The following is a 24409-nucleotide window of genomic DNA, read 5'->3' on the forward strand; positions in this document are numbered from 1 at the left end:
ACCACGTCACGTGATAAGGTGGTAGTTTCACACGTGACAGCTTAAGGTTGTGGACACAAAGTAATATATGATTATAGTTACTTTATTTTATGGGTAATATGTAACTGTAACTAAATAGTTCAGTTGCAAGTAATATGTAACTAGTTACTTTAAAAAGTAACTTGCCCAACACTGGGAACCATTTTGCTTCTCGTAAAGAGAGTTAGACAAATGGGGAAGCTTCAGTATGACTGAAGATGGACTATATAGTATATAGCATATATTGCACCATAGCTAACTACATACTTTATGCCATGAGTTTTTCGTGTCAGCATGTAGTAAAAGATTAACAGAAATTTAACAGTTCTAACATTATACAGAAAAACATCTAAAATTTCTAATTACACTGAAGGAGAACTGCTGCGGCACCACGAAACTTCTGGATATAGTAGACAGTGATATGCCTTAAACCTACACAGGAAATGAGGTCATGATTGTTACATACAGATAGTACCTAGTACCTTTGCTCATCATCAGAGAAGTTACTTGGGATGTTCACATGATTGATCAAGTGATCAATTCCTGGCCTGCGTCGGTAGCTGACAGTGACCTACACACAATACCAGTAATGTAATTACATAAGTTGATACCCACTTCATTCAGTCATTTTACCCCCTCATATGTACACATCCTTGATTGTTAACGACCAATGCACAGATAACATCTGGGTAGGATTGTTTCTTTGTTAAGGCTTTACAGCATCAGTGCTGAAGATCTGTAGGACGCCTGGTTCTTTAAAGATTGGGGCACAAGGTCAAATGTCTGGTTGCTTGTATAAAGCTATGCTTGATTAACTTTGTATATGGAAAAATTAGGGTTAACAGAAATAAAAATTAGTGAAACAAGTGAGAGGTCACCTACCCCCTTGTTTCACTACTTTTCTATGATCTCCCTAATTGAACTTAAAATATTTTCCTTGTACTTGCTTGTTTACTTTTTTGTTACATAATTATGACTGGTGAACCGAAGGTATAACCAAGTCCAAAGTGCCTTCAGTGTGACTCAAAATGCTTCCAATAAGTTGCTACAAAATTTTAAACTTTTTTGTTTAGTGGAATGTTCTGCTGACTTAACTGACTTACTCATTAATGCCTTGATTGCTTTCAGACAAGTGTACCTGAATAACAGCAAATGCCATGGACTTGATTTTTTCACTGTCTCAGTCCAACAGGTGGCTTTTGGCATACTGCAGTATGTACAATGCACGCATTATGGACTTACTATTGTCCTCCTTTGTGTCACATTGTGTTTTGCTGATACTCCAAGGTGTTGATTTGTGGTAGGGCATAATGGCTTCATTATGCTTGTAGCTAAACGGGAATCATCTGCATTTTCCAAGTTGATTTCAAAGGTGCTTCTCGTTTGTAATGCTGTGTACTGGGCTGAACATAGCTGAAAGCAAAGCATAATGGCCACTTCACTTTCAGTCAGTAATTGTAACATAATTATGACTGGTGAACTCATGCATACTGCATCAAAAGAAAGAATGGTGCCAGAGTTAGTGCTTTTATCTGAATGCGTGCCCCAACTATCAGAAGTGGATGTTGACTAAAAAACCAGGCACCATACAACTAGTTATATAGCTTGAATTAATCAACAATGTAAATATTATGCATTTTACTAAAAGGCTTCTGTTTTATAATATTGCATACAGAATTAAAAATATAATTTTGTAATTGGTGAATTAAATTATAAATTGTTATGCATAAGTGCTACTCAAACAAACCACTTTAGCACACAGAAGTATCTTCTCGACCGTTTTATAGTTTGTCTGTTGTGTTATTTCCCACAAAAATTCTCTCTACAAACCCTCAACAGTAAGATAGACAGGTACATACACATTCACACACGTTTTTGCAAAAATCAGCAAACCAGGCATGTGCTCACAGCCAGCTATTGGCTGGCTGTGGGTGTGCACCTGCTTAAAAAGTAAACAAACAAGCATTAGGAATTTCAAGTTTGATTAAGGATCATAGAAAAAGGGGTAGGTATAAACAGTGGACCTGGGGATCCAACTTTTCGTGGAATTTTATATACTTCACAGTATTTATACAGTGTTGATTGTTGTACTAGATACCTTTGTGAGTCACAGTGGCTAGTCTCGCATGGCCAGACCACTCTTTCTCTGTCACAGTGATCGCGGCGCCTCATACAATGCTTAGAAATTATAAGCGCCTACTACCCTGAGGGGCTAGCTGAAGGGTCTGGACTGCTTAATATTGGCCCTCAGCTCAAACAACTGGTATTAACCAAGGTTTTAGTAAGCCTTCACCTCCGTGCACCCATGGTGCACCACATGATGTACTAAGTGTAAAGTCTTGGTCAAGGTCTTGGTTATTGAGCTGATGGTATAACTTGCAGTGATTGCTTCATTTTATCTGGAATGCTTGTTTGCATAATGTTTCTGAACTGCAGTAGCTAGGCATAATAATAGAATAGTATGCTCATTGCTAGCTGCAGATTCGTTTTCAAAGGCACTTATAATTTCTAATTAATAATAAATAAACATCGTGTGAGACACAGAGACAGAGAAAGGGTGGATTGGCCATGAAACACGACACACTTCAACTATCTAGTACAGGTATGGAATGTATAAAACTGTGGAGTATATAAAATGCCACAAAAAGTTGGGTCCCCGCAGGTCCTCTGGTCCTTGGGTCCACTGTTTATACCTACCCTAGAAAAAGGGTAGGGAAACAAGGGAGGTTGTCAACATCGGTATAGTGTATACTAGTAGACATTTAATCCTACTTTAGTCATGGTATAGACTAAAGTAGGGAATAAATGTCCACTAGTGTATCTACAGGTGTAGACGATCTGGCTCCCTTGTTTCTCCACCTATTATTTTCTATGACCCTAGCTAATCAAACTTAAAATTCCTTGTATTTTTTTGTGAGAAAGTGCAAATTTCTATGATCCAGTACTATTGTAATGTATGATACTTCAGTAGTAAAACTAGAGTTCTGTACAGAGGGAAAGGACAAAATTTGGCAAATTGTTGTCCTGATTGTCTTTTGGTAGAACAAACTTTGACAAATTGCTTGGATCCTGTGTGCTCTTTGTATGATAATTAATTTACAAAGTGTCTACTGAGTAACATCAGTGAAAAATGGATACTGTTACCTCCGCTATCACGTGTCTCATCGAGTTGTACTTTTTTAACATTAACGAGCCCAATAGTTTTTACTGGCACAAACTTGCTCAACAGACTGGTTAGTTTAGGTAGTCCTTCATCTTTGTGTTTGACAGGTTAAGAGGGAATACACTTACCATATCAGTATTGTATTCATCACGTGGTTGCTATCATGTGCAAAAATTTATTAATGTAAATTTGGTTGAGGAAAATTTTGTTTTCACCAAATTCTACACTGGTACAAAAGTTTCCCTCTATACGGTGCCTTTAAGATTAGACTTATGAAATACTTATCGGGTACAACAGACAGTCTGACTAGTATTAAAAACACACTAGGGGTATATACATATTCTGGACGTATACTGCTTCAGAGATGGATCCAGGAGCTGGAAAGGGAAGAGGAGGAGCACACCTTGGCCAAATAACTTTACAGTAAGATTTTCAAATATCCTCACATTACAGTTCTAGTGGTCCAAATGGGGTGTATGCATCAGAATAAAATTCATGATATTGTGATGACTGTGCTATTAGAGTTATTGACTGCTCTACTATTAATTTTGAAGTTAATTTTGAAGTTACTTGGTAAAGATGGAGAGTGGTGTCAGGGGTTAATCTGGGGGGAGGGTTATTGGCCCCCCTCCCCAGGTTTATACCGAAAGCCTTGAGAAATGGAAAGGTTTACTAATTGACCCCAAAGTTGTACAATTGAATGGTCAATATTCAATGGAATCACAATAAAATTTCACCAAAATAGAGTATATTTACACCTAATATTTCCTGGGGGAGCATGCCCCCAGACCCCCCTAGAATCCAAAGTGGCTTACTTTGCTCTCCCTAACTTAATATTCTGGGTAGAGTCCTGGGCCATGTGGAGAGGGTAGGTTACAAGAAATATTTGGACCAACAGATACAGCCTGGTTACAGAAAAAGTAATAAAACAACAGACCAATAAAAGTGCTGATTAACTATTTTAGACTTTACAGTTAGGTATTGAATTATGTATACAACATATTATTATTATTAACTCTTGATAATACTATAGAGTAACTTACATATTTCTTTATTTCTTCAGCTGAGGCTTGACTGATGTCCTCAAACTGACCATGGATCTCATCAACTGAAGTCAGTTCATGTCCCAGCACAATCTCTGTTAGAACATGTGTAACATTATAGGTCAATGAATAGAAGTTCTTTTGAAAATGAATGCATAGAAGCAGCAGTGGTGTGTAAATACATGGGAGTATGTACAGTATACGTGTATAATGCAATACAAACAATAGGGCCATCTTCAGGATCAAAACCATAAATGCAAGGACCCAATAATAAGAACTACACCTTAGCTTTGTTGTGGACCAACTAAAGCTGGTCAGGTGATCTTAAAAAGAGGTGATCACTAAGTGGCATTTTATAATTTTTTGGAGTGTAAGATTTCTCATACACAGCATAATAATTATGTACTGTGTAAGGGAATTTAGGAAACACACATACTCCCATACAATGCATAAAATCAATAGTCACAATTTGGTAGTCATGCGCTTTAGACATATAATTTTTTTTCCATTAGAAATAGCTGTTAGTAGTGAAGGTTGGGAAATCATGGCAAGAATATTTGGAACAAACATCTCATTCACTAAATAATAAATTCAGTTGTAAACCTGCTCGGTTATGGATCAGTCAACAATATGCTTGTCTAGCTGATTCGCACCCAGTTGTTATGCTAATACAACCACCAAAGAATTACATGTCAAATGACAGTGTGGCAGTCACATGACCTATAAATATATGTGTTTCCCAAATTTCCCTATACTAAATTTGATATTAAATTGATTCATCTCTTCCCCAGACACATGTACATCAGGATGCATTACACAAATCCATTCATGGAAACAGAAAATTTATAGTTACCATTCCTACTCAGGCACAAGACAATTTAATTCAGAGAAGAGTGGACATGTTTTAAGCGCTTCGTAAAATTATTGTTTTAATCGCATACTGTAGTCCTGCTGTTTAACAAAATATCACCGACATCACTTATAGCCTGCATCAATACTGTGGTTGGTACCGGGGTTAAATTAGATTGTCCCTTGAGATCATGAATTGTTGATGACAAACAATCTTCTTGACACTAATGTCATCTTGGACACTGTATTTATCCATATAGAATATGGGTGTTTGTTTGCTAAAAGTGATTGTAAGCCTGTCATTTAAACAAACCCAACATTCATGCAGGCCTGGGAGTTTATTTTAGCATACGTACTGCGTGGATGTTCAAAGGCACCACTCAGGGTTTAACTCACATATTGTACAGGTAATATCATGGGAAAGCTTTGCTCATGTTTTTGATATCCAACCAGTTCAAAGATATGGTATACTTTGACTTGCTATACTGAGTAACATACAGATTTAGGGATTTAGTATACTCACAAAATGACAACCAGTTAATTACATTGAACTATATTCTATGATGAATGATAACTAAATAATCATTTGGGCAATGCATGGATGCATATTTCTACGCATCACGTGTTAGCCATTGAGCAGACCACAGAACAAGATCGCTACACTTATAGTCCTAAGTACTTTACTTACTGTCCCAACAGCAAAGTTAGTAGGCTTAAAGAGTAAAATGCAACCACAAAATTGCAAGTTTAAGCATGACATACGAATAACGTTCTGAGGGCTATTAACCCATGCTTTAAAACCATGACTGATCATCAGATACTACTGTATAAAACAAACAGGATGGGTGCTCGTTAGTTCTTTCACTTATTAGGTCAGCATGCTCTGAGTGATATCACTTATACCAGACTGCTTGGGATTTGCATCTTTAACCCTCTGCCCTGTGGCCCTCATTAAAGCCAGGATCACAATACACATGGGGTCATGGGCCTAAAATGGGTACTCCATCCCAAGGTATAGAATATGCCTGGGTCTGTTTAAATGTTAGGGTGTCAAAACTGAAGCATAATCATAATTAAAACCTGGGTAGATTGTTGTATTAGAGTATACACGCTATATGTAATAGTGATAGTACCATGGCTGCAAGAGATTTGCCAATATATGCACCCAAAGCCCTAGTTTGCTACAGACACCATGTACTACACTAACCTACTATAAATCCTTGAGAGACATCATCACTGCGTAGTGCTACCTGACAATACCTTGTAGTATAACTGAATAACAGACATGATTAAAAGTAATCCTCACTTATGCTAATCGTATGATTTACATGAAATGTGTAGACACAACAGAACTGGCTACAGTAATACTCTTACATTCACATACATATTCAAGCATGCATACACAACACAATATGTGACTGGATTTTGGAAAAACGATCCAAATCGCACAATAGAAGTTTCGAGATAAACGGTTTTAAAGAATTGAAGCCAGCATAACTCTCCAAGGATAGCAAGCACGCGTATGAAATTTAGACAAAAGATGCATCAATCTGTTACCTTTCATGCCACTTCCAGTACTTGTAGCTGCTTGTACAGTTTCCCGCCAAATAAGATAGAAAATCTGAGCAGTTGGACGAGCGAAGTAGTATCACGTGTGCTCACAAAGGGGTGGAGGCTGGGGGATGGCAGGGAGGGCAAGAGATAGACCTCAAAATGGAGGCAGACCACGATTGGAGTCCAGACACGAGATTACAGGGCTGTGCTGGCTCCTTAGTGGCTGATATGTAGCAAAATCAACAGAGAACACGTCTGGCCAACATTATAAGGCTGTCCACCAGTAAACCACTGATTCTTGCCAAGCCAGGTCCTTCACAAGGCCTGAAACCGCCATTTGAGCACTCCACACCACCCAGAAAAGACATCTGTTAAAACCAGCCTCGTGTAGTTTCAGTAGTGCTGAGGGTCAAAACTTGTAGTACGATAGTGTAGCTATCCACTGGTGTGATTTTGCCTGATGTGTGATTTGGATCGGTTCTGTAAAATCTGGTCACATATGCAAACATGCAAGTACACAATCACTACATGTACACACATAAAACAAAAGCAAGCTTCCTATAGCTGTGTTAGACACTTCTATTGCTACCCAGTAAATCAGTACTGGGATACTGAGATACTACAGTGAGTGCAAGTAAATCATTATGGACATGTAGTACTAGTGATCCACAGGAAGCTGTTATGTATAGAGAAGTTCCACAACTACCTCAACCTCCTAAGCGAGACAAGGAAATTTATTTGCTTTCCCAGGTCACCAGGTACCCCTTGTATAGCTGGGTAGACAGTGTGTAAAGGTTTCTGCTCTAGAAAATAACAACAACCTTAACAATAGCAACTGGACAGAACCTGGAACCTTACAAATACCAGACCAATGCACCAATCACTTGTATGAGTATGCGCACACATGTGTGTGGGTGCTAACACACACATACATACTACATTACACACGTTACAGATGTACACCACATAACATAACACACACACACACGCACAAACATGCACGCACGTGCACACACACACACACACACACAAACAATCAAAACATGCTATCATGTAATACACAAATATTACAGTTGTATATGTCATACTTGAAGAATTCAGCCACTTCCATCATCATGGCATAACTCATACAACGAGTGGAGCCAGTAGCATATTTATACTGCACTGTATGAATTGGCTACATCAATGATGTAACAGTACATCATACAATGTCACTATCAACTAAACTTAACATACATAATTAAATCTCTTCACATTGATAAGCTCTTCAGATGCAGCCTAAGTAAACTACTACAAAAGTATTCAATTACAGAACTGGTTACATACTTCAAGAAATTCATTCACATAGACTTCACGTGGCCATCGTCCAATATAGTAAGGTTTGCTGTGGTTGTATTGTTGTAGGAGACTGCTGAGTTGTTTTACGTTGACATATACATCATCGTCAAAGTGACAAAACCACTGATACCTAGTATGATAGGACAAGGACAAACATATGCATAGGTTAGCTCTAATACTTGAAGAAACTGAAGACAAAGTTTGTTATTGATTGTTTCAACACTACATGTGTAGTGGTTTTGTTGATACACTTTTAAGCACGTTACATGTTCTAAGCACATCATTACTGATAAATAAAGCTAGATTTGATGGAGGATGAAACAAAGGCAGTGGCAGATCCAAAGAAGGTTCCATCTGAGGCATGGGAATTGTAGCTACAGTATACATAGCTACTTGCAGCATGTTAGTGACCAAAAATACTCTTTACTATTTAAACCTTAGCAGTTAGGCCTTCGAAGAAAGGCTTAAAAGTGTTTTGGTTATAAAGTAAATCAAATAATAAGTGGGAGACTTTTGGGTTCCATGCAACCCTTGGAACCTTCTTCCCCCCCCCCCCCCCCCCCCCCACTAAATCTAGCACAGAGAGGTGTTAGGGCCTCAATATGTACTTAGCAAGGAGAGAGTAATACAAAGCTTTCTGCTGAGAAAAAAAAAAAAACTAATACTGAAATGCTCAGCATATTGATTTATTGAATTTAATAATCCTCACAGCAGTCGGAAGAGCCATTCTTCCCTACTAACCACTGCCCAATTTTCAGTTCTTTATAATGTGCCTTAGTAGCAGTTGCTAGCACTGTATTTGTAGTCTTCAGCACTGACCAGCAGGATGGTAATCACATGTAGCTGCACAACACTACAGTTTGTAGGTTCGTATGTATGTATGTATGCAGGTGCCATAACAGGACACTCAAAAACTTAGGAATCAGGACAGTTGATGGTCCCAAAGTATCCCTTATCATGTAATCTGACCGGAAAGTCAGGGCACCTTGATATTTTTGGTCAGTCCCAAGGCAACTTAATACCTCTAGTTCACATCATTAACATTTCTTCAACTAACCGATCCTTCTCACTTGGGTGTTCTCTTAGTTCCTTATAATATGTGCCACATTCCTGACCAGTCTTGCAGCATAGATCAAGTCTGAAATTTCAACAACATTGACACTGGCTACAAAATAGAAATAGTATAGGTAACTTACGGCTTATGAGAATCCTTACAGTTAGAAGGTATTAGATTGTAACCTACAGGAAAAGAGATGAACACTTGGACGCAAACTATTATCATCTATGTGTCATGTTAGGTGATTGATCAATATGCAAAACTGTGAAGAGTTTGCCATGAGAAGGTCTCTAAGTGTGCACATGGCTACATAAGGAGCAAATACAAAACAGTGCTATATTGGAATAGTTACATATGCTAAGCACCATGGGTACAGTAATGTTACTGTAGAGTAGGCCAACAATAATCGAAAGGTAAAGTTGAAAGTGTATTATTAATCATATTAGGATTAGTAACATGCAGTCCCTATTGACTTGATATTTTATAGGAATTGTGGGTATTCAGCTAGCTCCTCACTCCCATGCAAATGTTGAAAGAAAATCAGAAACTGAAGCATTTCAAGGGTAATTTGTATTTAAATAAATCAAGTGTATTAGCCAATGTACTATAGTAAAGTGGTAGGGGCTATGCAATGTAAAATATTGTAATCTAGAAACACCAAATACAATCCTTTATGCTAACCTGCATTTCTGATAGCATGAACAAATTTAACATCTCTTGAAGGATTATCAGATATTATGAACAGCTACAATATGTAAAAAAGCACACAACTGAATTATATACAGACTGATGTGTGTACACATGTACAGTAGGTTGCAAAAAAAAGTTTACATTTTGTAATTGTAATTATGGTGTAATTACTGAGTAATTATGCATGTTTGTGCTGTAATTACATTTTGACCGTAATCTGTAAATATGCAATAAAACAGTTTTTCACCAGCCATATTTACATAATAACGCTTTTGTAATTATGCTACTACAGCGTAATTACAACTACAAAACGTAAACTTTTTTTTACAGCCTACTGTAAGTATACAATACACATACAGTGCATCCATATTAACTGTTACTAGTCAATAAGCAGGATGATCTTATTTCTCAGCTGTTACTTGGTTAGGGGAACAAAATTAATAGCTACAGTCAGTGTTATAACATACATGAGTATTAATGATCACTAGAAATTGGAGGGTACATTTGGGCAAACTGTTACCTATGTGTAGGCTGGAACAATTCCAGGACTGCCCTTGCCTATCACCCCCAGCACAAAAGTGCTGTGTACCAGACAACTAAGTAATATTGCTAGTTACATTACTATGTATAGTGTAACTAGAAGTCCACTGTACCGGCCCATCTCAAGAGAGGCATCGCTAGAGTGATGCAAGATGGACCAACTTCCATGTATGCACACTGGAGCTGAATGGAATACAGAAAAGAATAATGTGTAACAAATCCAAGCCAAAGTTCAGTTGTAACTAGTGGAGCTACAAGACAGATGATCAGCAAGATATTACTGCCTCCCTACCCATGCCTCCAGTGGTTACAATGATAAGGGGAGTAAAGGAAGCCTGCTCAACTTCTGTGACACATTCACCATAATATTCTTTCTTCTGCAATTCACGGTGTTGACACAAGGAGGGTGATGTGGGTTTGTCACTTTTCCACTGCCCCCAAAATCCCCTGGCATGAATGTCTGCCCTACTTATCCTGACAGTTGGCTGTCTTTGGTTCAATGATCTCCCCGGTAAGTCGCTATAAGGGAGGTTCAATAGCCACATCATAAGATCATGCCCTTGAAAGCCACCCATCAGGTTTTACAGTCACAGGCAATTCAGGAGCTGTCCAGGCTGTGGCCTGCATACGAACCTGTACATGTGGTTGCATGATTTAATTAATATTTCTTTGTAAACTAAATCCCCCTGTTTAGGGGTTACAAGTGATAGGTGCATACCAGTCCAATACCCTAACCACTACACTGAGCTACTCCCCATACCTGGTCCTTGTCCACTGTCTGAAACCACGTGAGCAACAGCAGGGACAACCTGGTTCTGTAGTTCTTAACAGAAGTCTTCACGGAGAAGAAAATGTTCTTCTTGTAATCCAGGTTGATTTTCTCTAGAGGTTTACCCATCACATAATCCAGCCTCAACGGGTCTTCATCAGCTCTCCCAGTTCCAGTGAGGTTGTAGAGGAAGATGAGTCCGACACAGCCGAACAACAGGACCGTGTAGAGCAGAGTTTTAGCGTTTCTGATGAACATCGCTTTAAATTTAAAGTGAGGTGTGGTCTGCATAAATTGAAAAGTAGTGTTTACTATCGATTGTGGGTTTGTTTTCGCTGCGAAGGTCCTTACGTCCGTGTCATGAATTCAGTACTAAATGCGAACGAAGACAGGTAAAAACTTTTCGTTTAACCAACCTTGATTTGTTGCATGTCTTGAATGTTAAACCTAGTGAATTTGCATGAACATACATGACACGTAATATGTGTTATGATTTAATACAAAAGTTTGTGTGCACTACAGCTATGCAGGGATGATAATCCATCCATCCAGCTATGATAATATGACAGATGAAGAATTTCTACAGTCACTGGAGGGTAAGTACAAGTGTGACTGTGTGTCATGACTTTCTTGTGGTCTAAAGTCAGTAACTTCTCTCAGGTATGTTTACACAGCCTGCACATATTTGTTGCTCAGCATGTGAAAGTGCTGCTTTATAAATAGCATGCCATGTTGAATGTGTATATCGAACGATGATCCCTATATTTATATCATGCACACATATTCATAATCATTTTATGTTTTTGTTGAAAGCAGAAAAACTTTTGTCCCGTAAAAAGATTGTCACTAGTCCATTTACACTCATTAAACTGTCCTGGATCAGTAGTAAATGTTGTACCATACCAAACTTGCAATCATTTATTTCCAAGTATAAATAGTTGCCAACCTCATAGTCTGATGTTTATAACACCCTTTGTTCTAGAGCTGTGACACTTAACCAGTTAATTGATTAATTGACTAGTTATTTTTAGAAATTCAGTTATCGGTTATTTTTTCTCATAACCGGATAACCAATCCCTAATATTTTCACTCAACAATGTATGGTTTGGGAACTCTTTTCATTCTTCAACATTGATATCGCACTTGTTGTAGGATTCACCTTTATGTATATTGACTTACTTTGACCACTACAAGTATAATCAACTATAAATTTTAAGGTGTACATAGCTTAAATATTAAGTCCACCATAAAATTTAGAGAAACTTTTGCTAAGTTCAGTTTACCAGATACCGGCAGTTATGATTTGTTCAGTAACCGGTTATGATAATCCATCCAGTTCCACAGCTCTACTTTTCCCTGTTTTGAGTGGTATTATTAACTGGACAAAATTTTGATTTTGTACTGGAGCATTTAGGCCAATCAAACTTGATTACTTGTTTCTCATCCACAAAAATTCAGATTTCCATGCGGGTGGGAGGTCATTTTTTATTATTCATTATTAAAGAAATGCTCCGAATGAAGCTGTCTGTTACTATAAAGGTTAGCTTAAAGCCTTTTAGAACTAGCACTTACGTTTTACTGAGATGCAAGTGACATTTGCTGTGCTGTAAAATGATATCCAGCCTTCTTAGCATCAAAATACTTGTCCACATGATTGATAACAACAATAATGAAATTAGAGGCGGTGGGGTAAAAAGGGATGGGGGCAGGGATGAAAAACAATCAAGTTTGCCTGACCTTATTTTGAACTTACTGTCACATGTATCGTACCAGTGCCTGCTCCATGTACAGCTGTATTATATTCCCATGATAATACAATTTTACTTGTTGTGCAGCTTCACTTGTAGCATGGAAGGCTAATCAGAAACGTGGTATTTGGTTGAAGATACCAGCTACCAGATCAGCTCTAGTATCATCAGTTATCAAAGTAATATAAAATGGCAATATAGTGTGTACACATGTATATAGTTGTGGGACTGTTTACTCACACAAACCACTCTTAATTTTTTCATTGCAATATTAGATACTGCCCACTTATATTGCACAATAACACATCAAATAAGTTCTTGTATACCTACAACTACAGACTAAAATACTCTAATAGAACAATCAGAAACTAAACTACAGTATGTGACTGTAGTAATGGAATGTAATCTCACACACAGATTGGTTTCACCATCCACCATGCTAAGGCAGACTACATCATGGTGACCACATGGATACATGATAAAGAGCCCAACCATCTCCCACTGTATGCTGGACACTTCATTGGGGTTGGAGGATTTGTGGTGAATGATCGTGATGAGCTGCTGGTCATACAAGAACGATTCAACCCCTTGGGAAAGAAACACTGGAAACTACCAGGAGGACATAAAGATCCCGGTATGTGTATTAGTGAAGCTCTTTAGTTTTGGGATTGACTTTGCCTGCACTGCCTCACAGCACCTGAGTAGTGCACAGGTGTCCCAGTGCTAGTCACTGGGTAGCACACTAGCAGTAGCTGAAAGCAAAAGTGTGCATGTGCACATGTGTAGTATGTAGTTTGTATTCAATATGTACAGGAGAGACAATAGGAGAGGCTGCCATTAGAGAGACTCTTGAAGAGACAGGCGTACAGTGTGAGTTTGTGTCAGTGTTATGTTTCAGACACATGACCAGTTATCGGTTTGGTTGTGATGATATCTACTTTGTGTGTCACCTGCGACCACTGTCTGATAACATTACCATTGATAAGAATGAGATTGCTAACTGCAAGTGGATTAGTGTAAGTACATCAACGTGGCATAGGGTCACTGTGCTTTATGTATGTGTATGTATTGAACCAAAAAAACTACTGTCTGATTTTAATGAGCAATAAATAACTGTATAATTATTATATAGTAGTTGAAAATTCTTTGCACACATGATGAAGTGATTTCATAGAACAGTCAGGAAAAAGTCTATCAATTATTATAAATATATAAAAACTCTTGTAAGTAACTTACATTTGTCATCAAAACACATGGTAGTGTTTCGTACGGCCAAGAAAGCTGGCGTGTCACACTGTGAGTATCTTTACAGGAAGAAACAAAATGTGATTTTCATGCATACATAACTCTTCTCCAATTGGAATCATTTTTATACTGCGAAATCCCTCCACCTTCAGCACCCCACATACCAAATTTGCCTTAGCAATTGTGAAAAAATTTACCTTAACTTCTTTGTTTTTTCATTTTTTTTTCATTTAGGGGGCTTAGATTCTTCTTTTTGTACACTTTACAAACACCATTATACAATGAAAATGTATAGCTTGATTGTCTTGAGCTTTGGTACACTTTAAGAACATATTGTGGCACAATCACATACCAAGTTTGGTGTAAATCTGATAATAGTCATAGAACTATGGACGATTATTGGCATTAAAAAAGGCCGACTTGTTGTCACACCTACAGTGTAAACTGCTTATGGTTTACTGCTTAAACCTTTTATGGTTTCTATTGCACATTGAGCACTATAGAGTTACAAGGTAAAAACCACAGAGTTGAAATGCTCCAATAGAACAGTCACTGTGTGATAAAAAAATGTTGAAAAAACTTACTTGTGTTTGAACCAGGGACCTCCACACCAAACACCCAATTCCTTAACCACTCTGAGCTGGCTGATCACCAATAGTAAAAGTTCATAATTTCATAGATCTACCAATGGAAAATCTAGATTGCTCTATATAGAACATTCTGTGTGAAATCCTCAAAAAATGTGTACTCTATTAGAGCATTACAAAGTGATCAAATAAACTTACTATTCTCTAGTATTCCATCGAATCAAAGTTGATATTATGGCCTTTTGGTACAGATCGGCAGGGTAGTATACTATTAAGATCTACTTGTGCCAATTGTCATCATCATAATCAGTGCTATGCTAATAACACTTGTGACAACAGGCTGTAAATTTCAAAGGAGCACCTTTGTAAAAATTGAGCAACTGCAACTTATCATGTTTTGCATGAAAAATCAAAGTGCTGTAATAGAACAATCACTGCAATGAAAATCTTAAGAGACAAATAGTGCATCATGTATATCTAACTTGGAAGGAATTTACTTTGTTGTAAAGCACTATTGCAAATAAATACAGGCACTACATATGTGTTACAACTTATATAGCCGTGAACAAGCAAGCACAAAAGTATAAATTGGCTTTGGTATCGGATCAGTAGGCATTTTTTCTGTATTGGTAGAGCACTATAGTTATATCATCTTCATTGCATCTGTAGATAGGATGAAACAATGATTTGTGTAAAAAGTAACCTCAAAGCCATGCAGTTTATGGTTAACTTTAGTTATATAGACTATTTCAATACAAAAAGAAATGAAATCCATGCAAAACAGCTTGAAATCCATGCAAAACAGCCAAGCTGTTTATAAAAAGGGTGCAGCCTTCAAAATTCTGGGTGAAAAAGTTGTGAAATCAAAGGTGCCAGCCATAAAATGGCTACATTGATATGGATGATATTAATGGCCTTATCATCAACATAATCACCTTTGATTTCACAACCTTTTTTCATCCAGGCTTTTTGAAGGCCACACCCTTTTTATATACAGCTTGGCTGTTTTAAGAGGTGATAGGTATTATGTAGATGCAGTGAACCTCATTTCCAAACAAAAGATGCAACTTAAGAAACAACCAGAGAAAAACTCCAACAGGAGACTCAATGAGCTCCTGGTAGCAGGAGCAATTGTCATGTGTGTTCATTATGGTCCTACCATATTATTGGTACAATTTACAATTCATGCGTTGTATCAAGAGTCCTCTCTTATTATGGACTCTTGGTTGTATGGAATGAATTACTTACATCATCAGTCTATTTAACGATAGTAGTTTTAAACTGCTTATTGTTGGTAAATGAATTTAAAATTGGCCTTGTCTAGGGTCATCCGTCTGGAGTCGTTCAGACTTGTGGGTGTGGCAACTTCTAGTTAGGACATCTAGTTAGAGTGAATTTGTTTATGCATACACCACTGGTAGTTGTACTTCTTGTTCACACGTTATATCATTTCACATATGCCTGAGTCTATAGTTTTCTTTCCATTCAACAGATTGATGAGTACCTCACCTTACCACTTGTCCACACTAACAGACTAATTGTGGATTACTACCGACAACAGTTAGCCAGTGGAGTAGTGATGAGTACTGATTCTTTGCCACACTATCGTCCTGGTAACAAGGATATGTCTTTCTACCATCTCTCCAGTGTAGCCAAAGAACAGAATATACCCAAATTGTAAATGACCATTTTTATTATTGGAAAAACTTTGATTTTTATTTATATTGTAATTACCTTTATTAATTTATTTCACAAATCTGTTTATTGGAAATAATGTTGGGCATGCAGGCACTTTTCACTAAACAAAGTATCACCATGCTCAATTTAAATACAATTGTTCATGATTCATATTTGATTGCACACTTTATTTCATTAGTACAACTCCTAGCTGTATAATTATAACTCCAACATGGAATTTCTTGCAGCTTGTTTCACAACTTAACTGTTAAAGTATACATCACTTCCTTTTCAATTTGAAAACCATCCCACACTGTAAAAACAATTTAATTAATAACTTAATTTTGATGTTCACTGGATTTTACAGCAAACAGTGATGGATGTCACTAATACCTCTTTCATGTCAGGACATTTAACTGGTGATAATGGTGGTGGGACGACACTTTGGTATTTCGGTTTTTACACTGCAATCCTTTTTAACAGAACTGTTCTATTATCATGTAATTACTTCCACAAGTTACTCTTGTACATTTGCTGATCTGAGTATTATATTCACATGTGCCTGTTCTGTTTATATTGACTGTACATACACATGTTTTGTTTTTGTCGTTTAATTTCATGGTCAATAATGTATGTTCACATATCTGCAAAAGCATTCAAAAAGTATCACTTATGACAAACAGGCAATGAGTTACTGATGGATACATGGGACCCAACTCTGTGCCCTAGCTAGCTGGGGGCATCAAAATAAACAAAATGATTTATGTCCTTGTCTGGTAGGTCTTTCATGAATTCAATAGGTTACTTGGTCAACAAAAATTATGTTAATTGGTTCTAGTCATTTTTCAAAAAAAAAAAAAATAATCGTATGCTAATCCATGTGACCAAAGTTCAGAAAATCACCCATGTGTGTGCATTTTCAGCATTATAAAAAGTTAACCCATTTAAGGGTAGACATTAACAGCACCATGCTAGTTTCAAAATAGTTCCATCAGCTGCAGAGTGATTCAATTTTCTAAAATTCAGTCACTTGATAATAATATGCTATACCTAATGTACACACGGAATCAAAAAATGTGCTAGCATAGCAGTGTAGCCTCTAGTGTTGCAGTTTTATAATAGTACTGCACCTGGTGTAAAGCTACTACCACCAAAAAGTTCAGTGATAAAATTTAAGATCTATTGCAAGTAGCACATGGATTGCTTAATATTTTATAGCAACAATATTGCATGGAGAATTATAGTATGGTAGTACAAGATTGTATGGCTCTCTTCTGTGCTCACCAAAATGTGCCAATCCTTCTGCAACAAAAATAAGTACCTTCAGAATTTTACATAAGTTTATTTAACTAACAGATTCAGATTGATGGTGGTATGAATGTTGTATTAATGTGACTGCTCTCCACAAGTGTATATTATTGTAATGAGCTCACCTACCCTTTCCATTGGAATTAAATTTTATAATTACACGATAACTCCTTAAGGAAGAGTGCTTTACCACTACAACATCCTTCTGATATTATGGACTATCAAATAGCTAGTCCTAAAAACTTGTGAATATCTATACCAAAACAGCCAAGTGTGTGCCCCCAAAAAAGCCAGGGTGAAAAGTCATGAAATCAAAGGTAGTTGTGCAACAAAAGAACAGTACAAGAAGTGTCTCTAAAATCAACCCAGTCACTACAGAAATTATGGATGAATGTTATGATAGCCAGCACTTAAGATACAACACATTACCGTATACACAGTACTGGAGGACACAAAGGTAAGTCCCATGATACATGACCAGCCTTTGCTGTCGAAATTTTATAAATTCAACAAAATCTATTTATAATTTCGACATTTAAATGTTGATGTCATTTTCAACATTGACAAAAAATTGAAATTGCACACATTCAACAGTTGTGATGATCAGCTGGGGAAAAAAATGCAGTCAGTAAAAACTTTACAAACTTATCAGAATTCGTGTCGTTCTTGAAATGCCTTCACATAAGGATCCTTCCTGTTCTTCAACTCTTTCAAAGCAGGTGTCATTGTCTCCTTTACCAGAGCCAATGAAATATTTAATCTTTGTGGGGAGCTGGGATCTTCAAGGTCTGAGGTAAGTGTCTTCAACTCAGGAATTTTACTACACTCAATAGCAGCCATTCCCATGAACTCATCAGATCGCACCATGTTGACATCATAAACTGAAAAGGTCAAAACTGCTCCATGAGTATATAAGACGGTGGGCTTAACTTTTCTACAAACAAAGTTTATATAAAATAGCCAATGTATTTTATACTTCTCTTACATGTTGAACTCTTTCTGATAGTAAGGATTGAGAGTGCCATTAATATGATCAGTTTTCACTGCTTTTATGTTCAGCCGATCTTCAGGCATCAATAGCACCTCAACATATGGATCAGAACTACCTGTATATTGTAAACTGTCATCATACAATGTATATGAATAATAATTATACATTATTTAACAAAACACTAGCAACACTATTGTATTTTAAACTATTATTCTAAAAGTAACTAAGGAATAAAACGAGATATATGAATGATGGTATTACTGTGGGAAAATCCCTACTCTGGAATTGAACAACTAGGAGTTTTCCCCCATAGCTTTGTTGTAACATCATCATTTATATAATAGTTTGTTTAATTTCTAACCCCAAAATTCAAGCACATAAAGAATAATCAAATAATCGGTCGTCTTTTTCACGACTATTCGAATAGTAGTAAAAATTGCTATTCGTTTCATCACTAGCCTTTAGAGCATGTCCAACCTCATCTGCTTACTTAGTGTCCAGCTTTTTATGGCAGGAGAACAATAAGTGATTATTGGTATTTCTGTGAGGATATTTGCTAGATTGAGATTTAAGACTTTTCTGTGAAGGAGCTTTTCATTATGTAGAATATTTTGATGACAAACATTAATGCAAGTGTCTCAGTGGGTGTAATATATTTTGGAGGACTCCTTACTATCGTACAATATGATGAGCAATTATACAGACATTATACATGCATACTATATGTATTAATGTAAAGGTGACATGTGTACTCTTAACATACCACCAAAGTCCATTGATAGTAGGTTACTACCCTCGATGACTGGTAAAGAGAAATGTGTATATCAATACAACTGGAGAATAAAGCTTCTTACCAGTCACTTCCAGGTATCCCTTGCTTTGAATGTAAGCCACAGTACAGGTAAGCTCCCCATTTGGTCTATCAGCTGCTTTCTATACAAAACCAATATAACATATCTATGTGTGTACATATGTTCTATGATTAATGCATAAACAGACAGGTAGTTAAAGTACACACACCAACAGCTATGTACTGTAATAGGTCACAATGTGTATGCATAGAACTAGTGCTGTACACTGGTGTACAATTAACCAGTTAATTATATTTCAGAAGGCTCAGTCTCACATATCAATGGTGTTTGACCTAGTTTCCTATTATTACCAGCTGTTAGTAGTTACTAATACATGGGCATGCGTGCCACGTGCTACTCTACGCATGCGCATGAAAAACTCTTATAAATACCCACCACACCTCACACCTTCGACCTTTTTCTTAGCTCACCGCTGTTGGTTGAACACGTGTTTCTTCGTGACTTGTTTCTTCTACTGATACCAGCTATGAGTTTGAATTTGCTGAGCGACGCTGCCCTACTTGGACGCACCCTGCAGGATCTCCAGGACCAGATGACCGCGATGCGAGGGGAGATCGCAGCCCTCAGGGGAGCCTCGCAATCGTCCTCTTCGGCAGCAACAGCAATCACCCCAGCTCATGACGGGAGCCAGCCTGGAACATCGGGGTATTTGTCGTCATCGCGAATATCTGGCACCTCCTGGGCGGAAGAAATGGACATCATCCAGCCACTGGACAACGATGATGCTCCTGATGCCGACGTTTCCTGCTCCGAAGGGGCACGTGTCGTTGAGGTTAGCGAAGCTACCCAAAAGCTGCTGAAGCGAAGCTTCGAATCAATGAAAAATTCCCAACGGCTCCAAACAAGAAACGACTTCTCGCTACCGAAGGTAGCAATTACGAAGACGCCTTCGCTGGATCAAATGATGGCATCCCAGTGTTCCAAGTCGACGAAGTGCATCCAGGCGCTCATGCTGGACGCGGTGGCGCCTCTAACTGAGGTGATGGAGCTTTTTCACTCAGAGGCAGACGAAGTCTCCTCAGAGCAAATAGCCAAGGCAGTGGAAGCCGCCATTACTTTGCTGGGCAATGCCTCTTGCCAGATGTCAGCCCTGCGGCGGACTCGTGTGCTCCAGGAGTACAACCGGGACCTGGTGGAGTGGGCCCAGAACCGGGAGGAGAAGTTCAATGAAGAGGCTCCAGCATTGTTTGGGCAGAGCTTCCCCAAAGATGTGTCCGAGTATCTGGACCAGGTGGCTTCTCGGAAGAAAGCCAAAGTAACTGCCAACCCTTCCTCCTCATCGGGTTTTCGGAAGGCTTACTCATACCGACCAGTCAACAAACAGGGATACCGGTACGCCCAAAAGCACCGTCCAGCACCATACCCACAAGTCCGCCAGCCAAGGAGTCGCCCAAAGAAGCCACAGAAATGACAGTTACTGGCAATAAATGCACCTGTATGTACAGCAGATGCACATGTATGCCATGTTTTGACAAAGTCATCAACATCTGCAAACCCTACATTACTGAAAGCAATGGGGATGGGGTTAGTGGTTCCACCAAAGGCAAAGAAGCCTTTAATGGTGGCAGGGAGACTGGCTTCCTTCGTAGACACCTGGAAGGTGTTGACAAAGGACACTTGGGTATTGAATACCATAGAAGGGTATCAAATACCCCTTGTGGGGACTCCCACCCAACTTCAAATACCCCAAGAAGGGGTGTTCTCCCAAGAACACAAAGCTCTATTATTAGAGGAGATACAGGAACTCCTCCAAAAAGGAGCAATTATCCCACAATCCGGAAATGCAACCGGTTTTGTCTCCATCCTCTTCCTAGTACCGAAGAAGAACGGTCAGATGAGGCCAGTGATCAACCTGAAACGGTTGAATCACTGGGTGGAGACCCCCCACTTCAAGATGGAGGGAATTCCTACCCTTCGGGATCTCCTCCGCCAAGGAGACTGGATGGTGAAAGTGGATTTGAAGGATGCCTATTTCACCATCCCCATCCACCAGGATCATCAGAAATATCTGAGGTTCATGGTGGACGGGAACTGCTACCAGTTCACCTGCCTGCCATTCGGCCTGTCTTGCGCCCCATGGACTTTCACCAAGGTAATGAAACTATTAATGACTCTGCTGAGGTCATGGGGTATCAGGATAATTATTTATATCGACGACATGTTGATACTGGCCAACTCCAGGGAGGAGGCCACACAACACCTGGAAGTACTTGTACTCCTCCTGGAATCCCTGGGCTTCATCATCAATCAGGAGAAATCACTCCTATCCCCAGCCCAGGAAATAGAATTTCTGGGACTGATTGTGGACTCGCTGGGCACCCAGCTCAAGCTTCCTGGCGAGAAGCTGCGGCAAATTCGCAAGGAAGCAACCCACCTGCTGACCTGCCAAGTTGTATCTGTTCATCAACTCTCCCAGTTCATAGGGAAGTTGAATGCAACCGCACAAGCCATTCAAGTGGCACCTTTGTTCTACCGTGCTCTACAGGCCAACTTACAAGAAGCCCTGGCAGTGGGGAACCAGAACTACAATCAGATGCTGCCTCTTGGGACAGAAGCCCAAGAGGAATTGAGGTGGTGGCAGCATCACCTGACCCAATGGAATGGGAAAACTACCATTCGGAAATCAGTGCAGATAGTGATCCAGTCCGATGCTTCCCTCTCAGGATGGGGAGCAGTGTGCAACGGGGTGAGCACGGGAGGCTCATGGACCCCACAAGAACAACTACTCCACATCAACTGCCTAGAATTGTTGGCAGCAGACTTGGCCTTGAAATCATTTCTAAAGGATCAGCAGCGAGCGGCAGTTCTGCTACAGTTGGACAACTCCACAGCTGTGGCATACATCAACAACCTGGGGGGAACCATTTCCCCAGCACTCACAGCTCTGGCGAGAACACTGTGGTTGTGGGCCCTGGAGAGGGACATCACACTCACAGCCCAACACATCCCAGGTGTGTCCAACACTGTAGCAGACTGCGAGTCCAGGATGGAGAGGGACAGGTCAGATTGGATGTTGGCTCCTCAAGTGTTCCACAAGATCAACGAAGCCCTGGGACCTCTAGAGATCGACTTATTCGCTTCACGGCTGACTTACCAGCTGCCACGGTTTTTCAGCTGGAGGCCAGACCCCCAAGCAGCAGCAGTGGATGCCTTTCAACAGGACTGGAGTCAGTTGAGAGGGTATGCCAACCCCCCATGGTGCTTGGTGGGACGAGTACTGAGCAAGGTGGAATCCCAACAGGCTCAGGTAATTCTGGTAGCCCCAGTGTGGAGAGCCCAGACATGGTATCCTGTCCTACTCAGGATGTTGAGAGATTACCCTCGCCTTCTCTCTCCTCAGGAGGCTCAAATGCAGAGGGGGGAACAACTGAGGCAGTTGGAGGTCACCCCACAACTAGCCGTCTGGCCTGTCTCCGGGCGAAGTTCCGAGACAGCTGCCTTTCTTCAGAGGCTTCAAACCTCATGTTGGCCTCCTGGAGGTCAAAGTCCTCACAAACATATGACTCCTTGTTTAACAAGTGGATACGCTGGTGTGGTGAACGCCATAGAGATCCCGTTTCTGGCCCTATAGCAGATGTGGCTAATTTCCTGGCCCATTTGTTTGAGGAGGGCTACCAATCACGATCACTGAATTCCTTCAGATCGGCCATTTCATCAGTTCATGATCCAGTGGACGGGGTAGAGGTGGGTAAACACCCCACAATCAGCAGACTTTTGAAGGGAGCCTTTCACTCTAGGCCACCTCTCCCTAGGTACACCTCTACATGGAATGTACAGGTGGTATTACAGTACTTAGAGGGTTTGGGCCCTTCGAATACCTTACCCCTTAAGCAGTTGACATTTAAACTTACAATGTTAATGTGTCTTACCAGACCATCACGCTCTGCAGACTTAGCCTCCCTTCAGCTGGACAGACGTCAGTATAAACCTGAAGGAGTTGTTTTCTTACCCTCAGCACTGGCCAAGCAGTCATCACAGGGTAGAGAATTGCGGGAGTTCTTTTTTCCGTCTTTTCCTCACAATAATACTCTGTGTCCAGTGGAGACTCTTCGTTGTTATGAACGAGCCACGGCTTCTCTACGGCCTGAGGATACTAGCAAATTGTTTGTGGCTATTGTTAAGCCTCATAAGCCTGTCGCTTCATGCACTATTGCTCGATGGTTACGGGAAACATTAAAGCTAGCAGGTGTTGATGTATCGATTTTTGCAGGCCATTCAACTAGAGGAGCTTCCACATCAGCAGCCGCAGGAGCTGGTGTTACAACTGCTGATATTATGAAAGCTGCAGACTGGAGCACAGAGTCAGTTTTCAGGAGACATTACTATCGTTCATCCCATGATGCTTCCTTTGGTAGAGCAGTGTTATCTACATCATCTCCCGGTGAGACCTAACCTTATAGTATTCATGGTAGCTGTCTTATTTGGGATTGAGATGGGCTCGACTTCACCTTGTTGGAACTACAAACAACACCATTGATATGTGAGACTGAGCCTTCTGAAATATAATTTCCAAATGGCTCAGATCACGAAGTGATTGCATGCTATTTGGGATTATATGAAGAAGGCGAAGTCGAGCATATCAATGGTCCCACCCACCCTTCCCTGACCAAACCAAATTGGTTCGCTAATTCAAAGGTCGAAGGTGTGAGGTGTGGTGGGTATTTATAAGAGTTTTTCATGCGCATGCGTAGAGTAGCACGTGGCACGCATGCCCATGTATTAGTAACTACTAACAGCTGGTAATAATAGGAAACTAGGTCAAACACCATTGATATGCTCGACTTCGCCTTCTTCATATAATCCCAAATAGCATGCAATGACTTCGTGATCTGAGCCATTTGGAAATTAACCAGTGTTGTCTAGGTCAGCCAATAACTGGTGAAGAAACCTTTAAACCAATTATTGCCCACCCACTTCAAAGCATGTGTAAATATGTGATTGTAATAACTGTTATTGCAAG

General features: G+C 39.5%; 3 protein-coding genes across 3 annotated transcripts in view; 1 reads left to right on the forward strand and 2 right to left on the reverse strand.

The window, feature by feature from the left end:
• Positions 1-254: 254 nt before the first annotated feature.
• LOC136250815 (beta-1,3-N-acetylglucosaminyltransferase manic fringe-like) lies at positions 255-11325 on the reverse strand. The gene is made up of 11 exons (XM_066043123.1): positions 11013-11325; positions 9704-9767; positions 9162-9204; positions 9023-9103; positions 7954-8095; positions 7864-7905; positions 7716-7804; positions 6281-6345; positions 4225-4319; positions 501-589; positions 255-450 (listed from the first exon to the last, which is right to left on the reverse strand). Exons 1-11 carry the CDS (start codon positions 11310-11312, stop codon positions 381-383), a joined length of 1080 nt encoding a protein of 359 aa, XP_065899195.1. The 5' UTR covers positions 11313-11325; the 3' UTR covers positions 255-380.
• Positions 11305-16357, forward strand: LOC136250816 (uncharacterized). Its single transcript, XM_066043124.1, has 6 exons — positions 11305-11413; positions 11544-11617; positions 12857-12948; positions 13187-13403; positions 13583-13785; positions 16094-16357. The coding sequence occupies exons 1-6, from the start codon at positions 11382-11384 to the stop codon at positions 16280-16282; spliced, it is 807 nt and encodes a 268-aa protein (XP_065899196.1). The 5' UTR covers positions 11305-11381; the 3' UTR covers positions 16283-16357.
• Positions 16358-18091: 1734 nt separating this feature from the next.
• Positions 18092-24409, reverse strand: part of LOC136250818 (BAI1-associated protein 3-like) — a 40745-nt gene continuing 34427 nt past the window's right edge. The window contains exons 33-36 of the mRNA XM_066043125.1: positions 19432-19510; positions 19341-19379; positions 18572-18692; positions 18092-18520 (exon numbers count right to left, since the gene is read on the reverse strand). Of these exons, the coding sequence (XP_065899197.1) occupies positions 18235-18520; positions 18572-18692; positions 19341-19379; positions 19432-19510 (525 nt within the window). The 3' untranslated portion in view covers positions 18092-18234. The remainder of the gene's footprint in view (positions 18521-18571; positions 18693-19340; positions 19380-19431; positions 19511-24409) is intronic.

Source organism: Dysidea avara, chromosome 3 (assembly GCF_963678975.1).
Source record: "Dysidea avara chromosome 3, odDysAvar1.4, whole genome shotgun sequence".
In the NCBI taxonomy this organism is placed as follows: domain Eukaryota; kingdom Metazoa; phylum Porifera; class Demospongiae; order Dictyoceratida; family Dysideidae; genus Dysidea; species Dysidea avara.

Excerpts from the sequence above, each read along its gene's own strand:
- LOC136250815 (XM_066043123.1), bottom strand. The coding sequence starts at position 11,312 with ATGCAGACCACACCTCACTTTAAATTTAAAGCGATGTTCATCAGAAAC. Across the intron at positions 9,768-11,012 it reads AGACAGTGGACAAGGACCAG|CTGTTCATAATATCTGATAA; the intron begins GTATGGGGAGTA and ends TACATATTGTAG. Across the intron at positions 7,805-7,863 it reads ATGTGAAGAGATTTAATTAT|CCAATTCATACAGTGCAGTA; the intron begins GTATGTTAAGTT and ends TCATTGATGTAG.
- LOC136250816 (XM_066043124.1), top strand. The coding sequence starts at position 11,382 with ATGAATTCAGTACTAAATGCGAACGAAGACAG. Across the intron at positions 11,618-12,856 it reads ATTTCTACAGTCACTGGAGG|CTTCACTTGTAGCATGGAAG; the intron begins GTAAGTACAAGT and ends CTTGTTGTGCAG. Across the intron at positions 13,786-16,093 it reads CTAACTGCAAGTGGATTAGT|ATTGATGAGTACCTCACCTT; the intron begins GTAAGTACATCA and ends TCCATTCAACAG.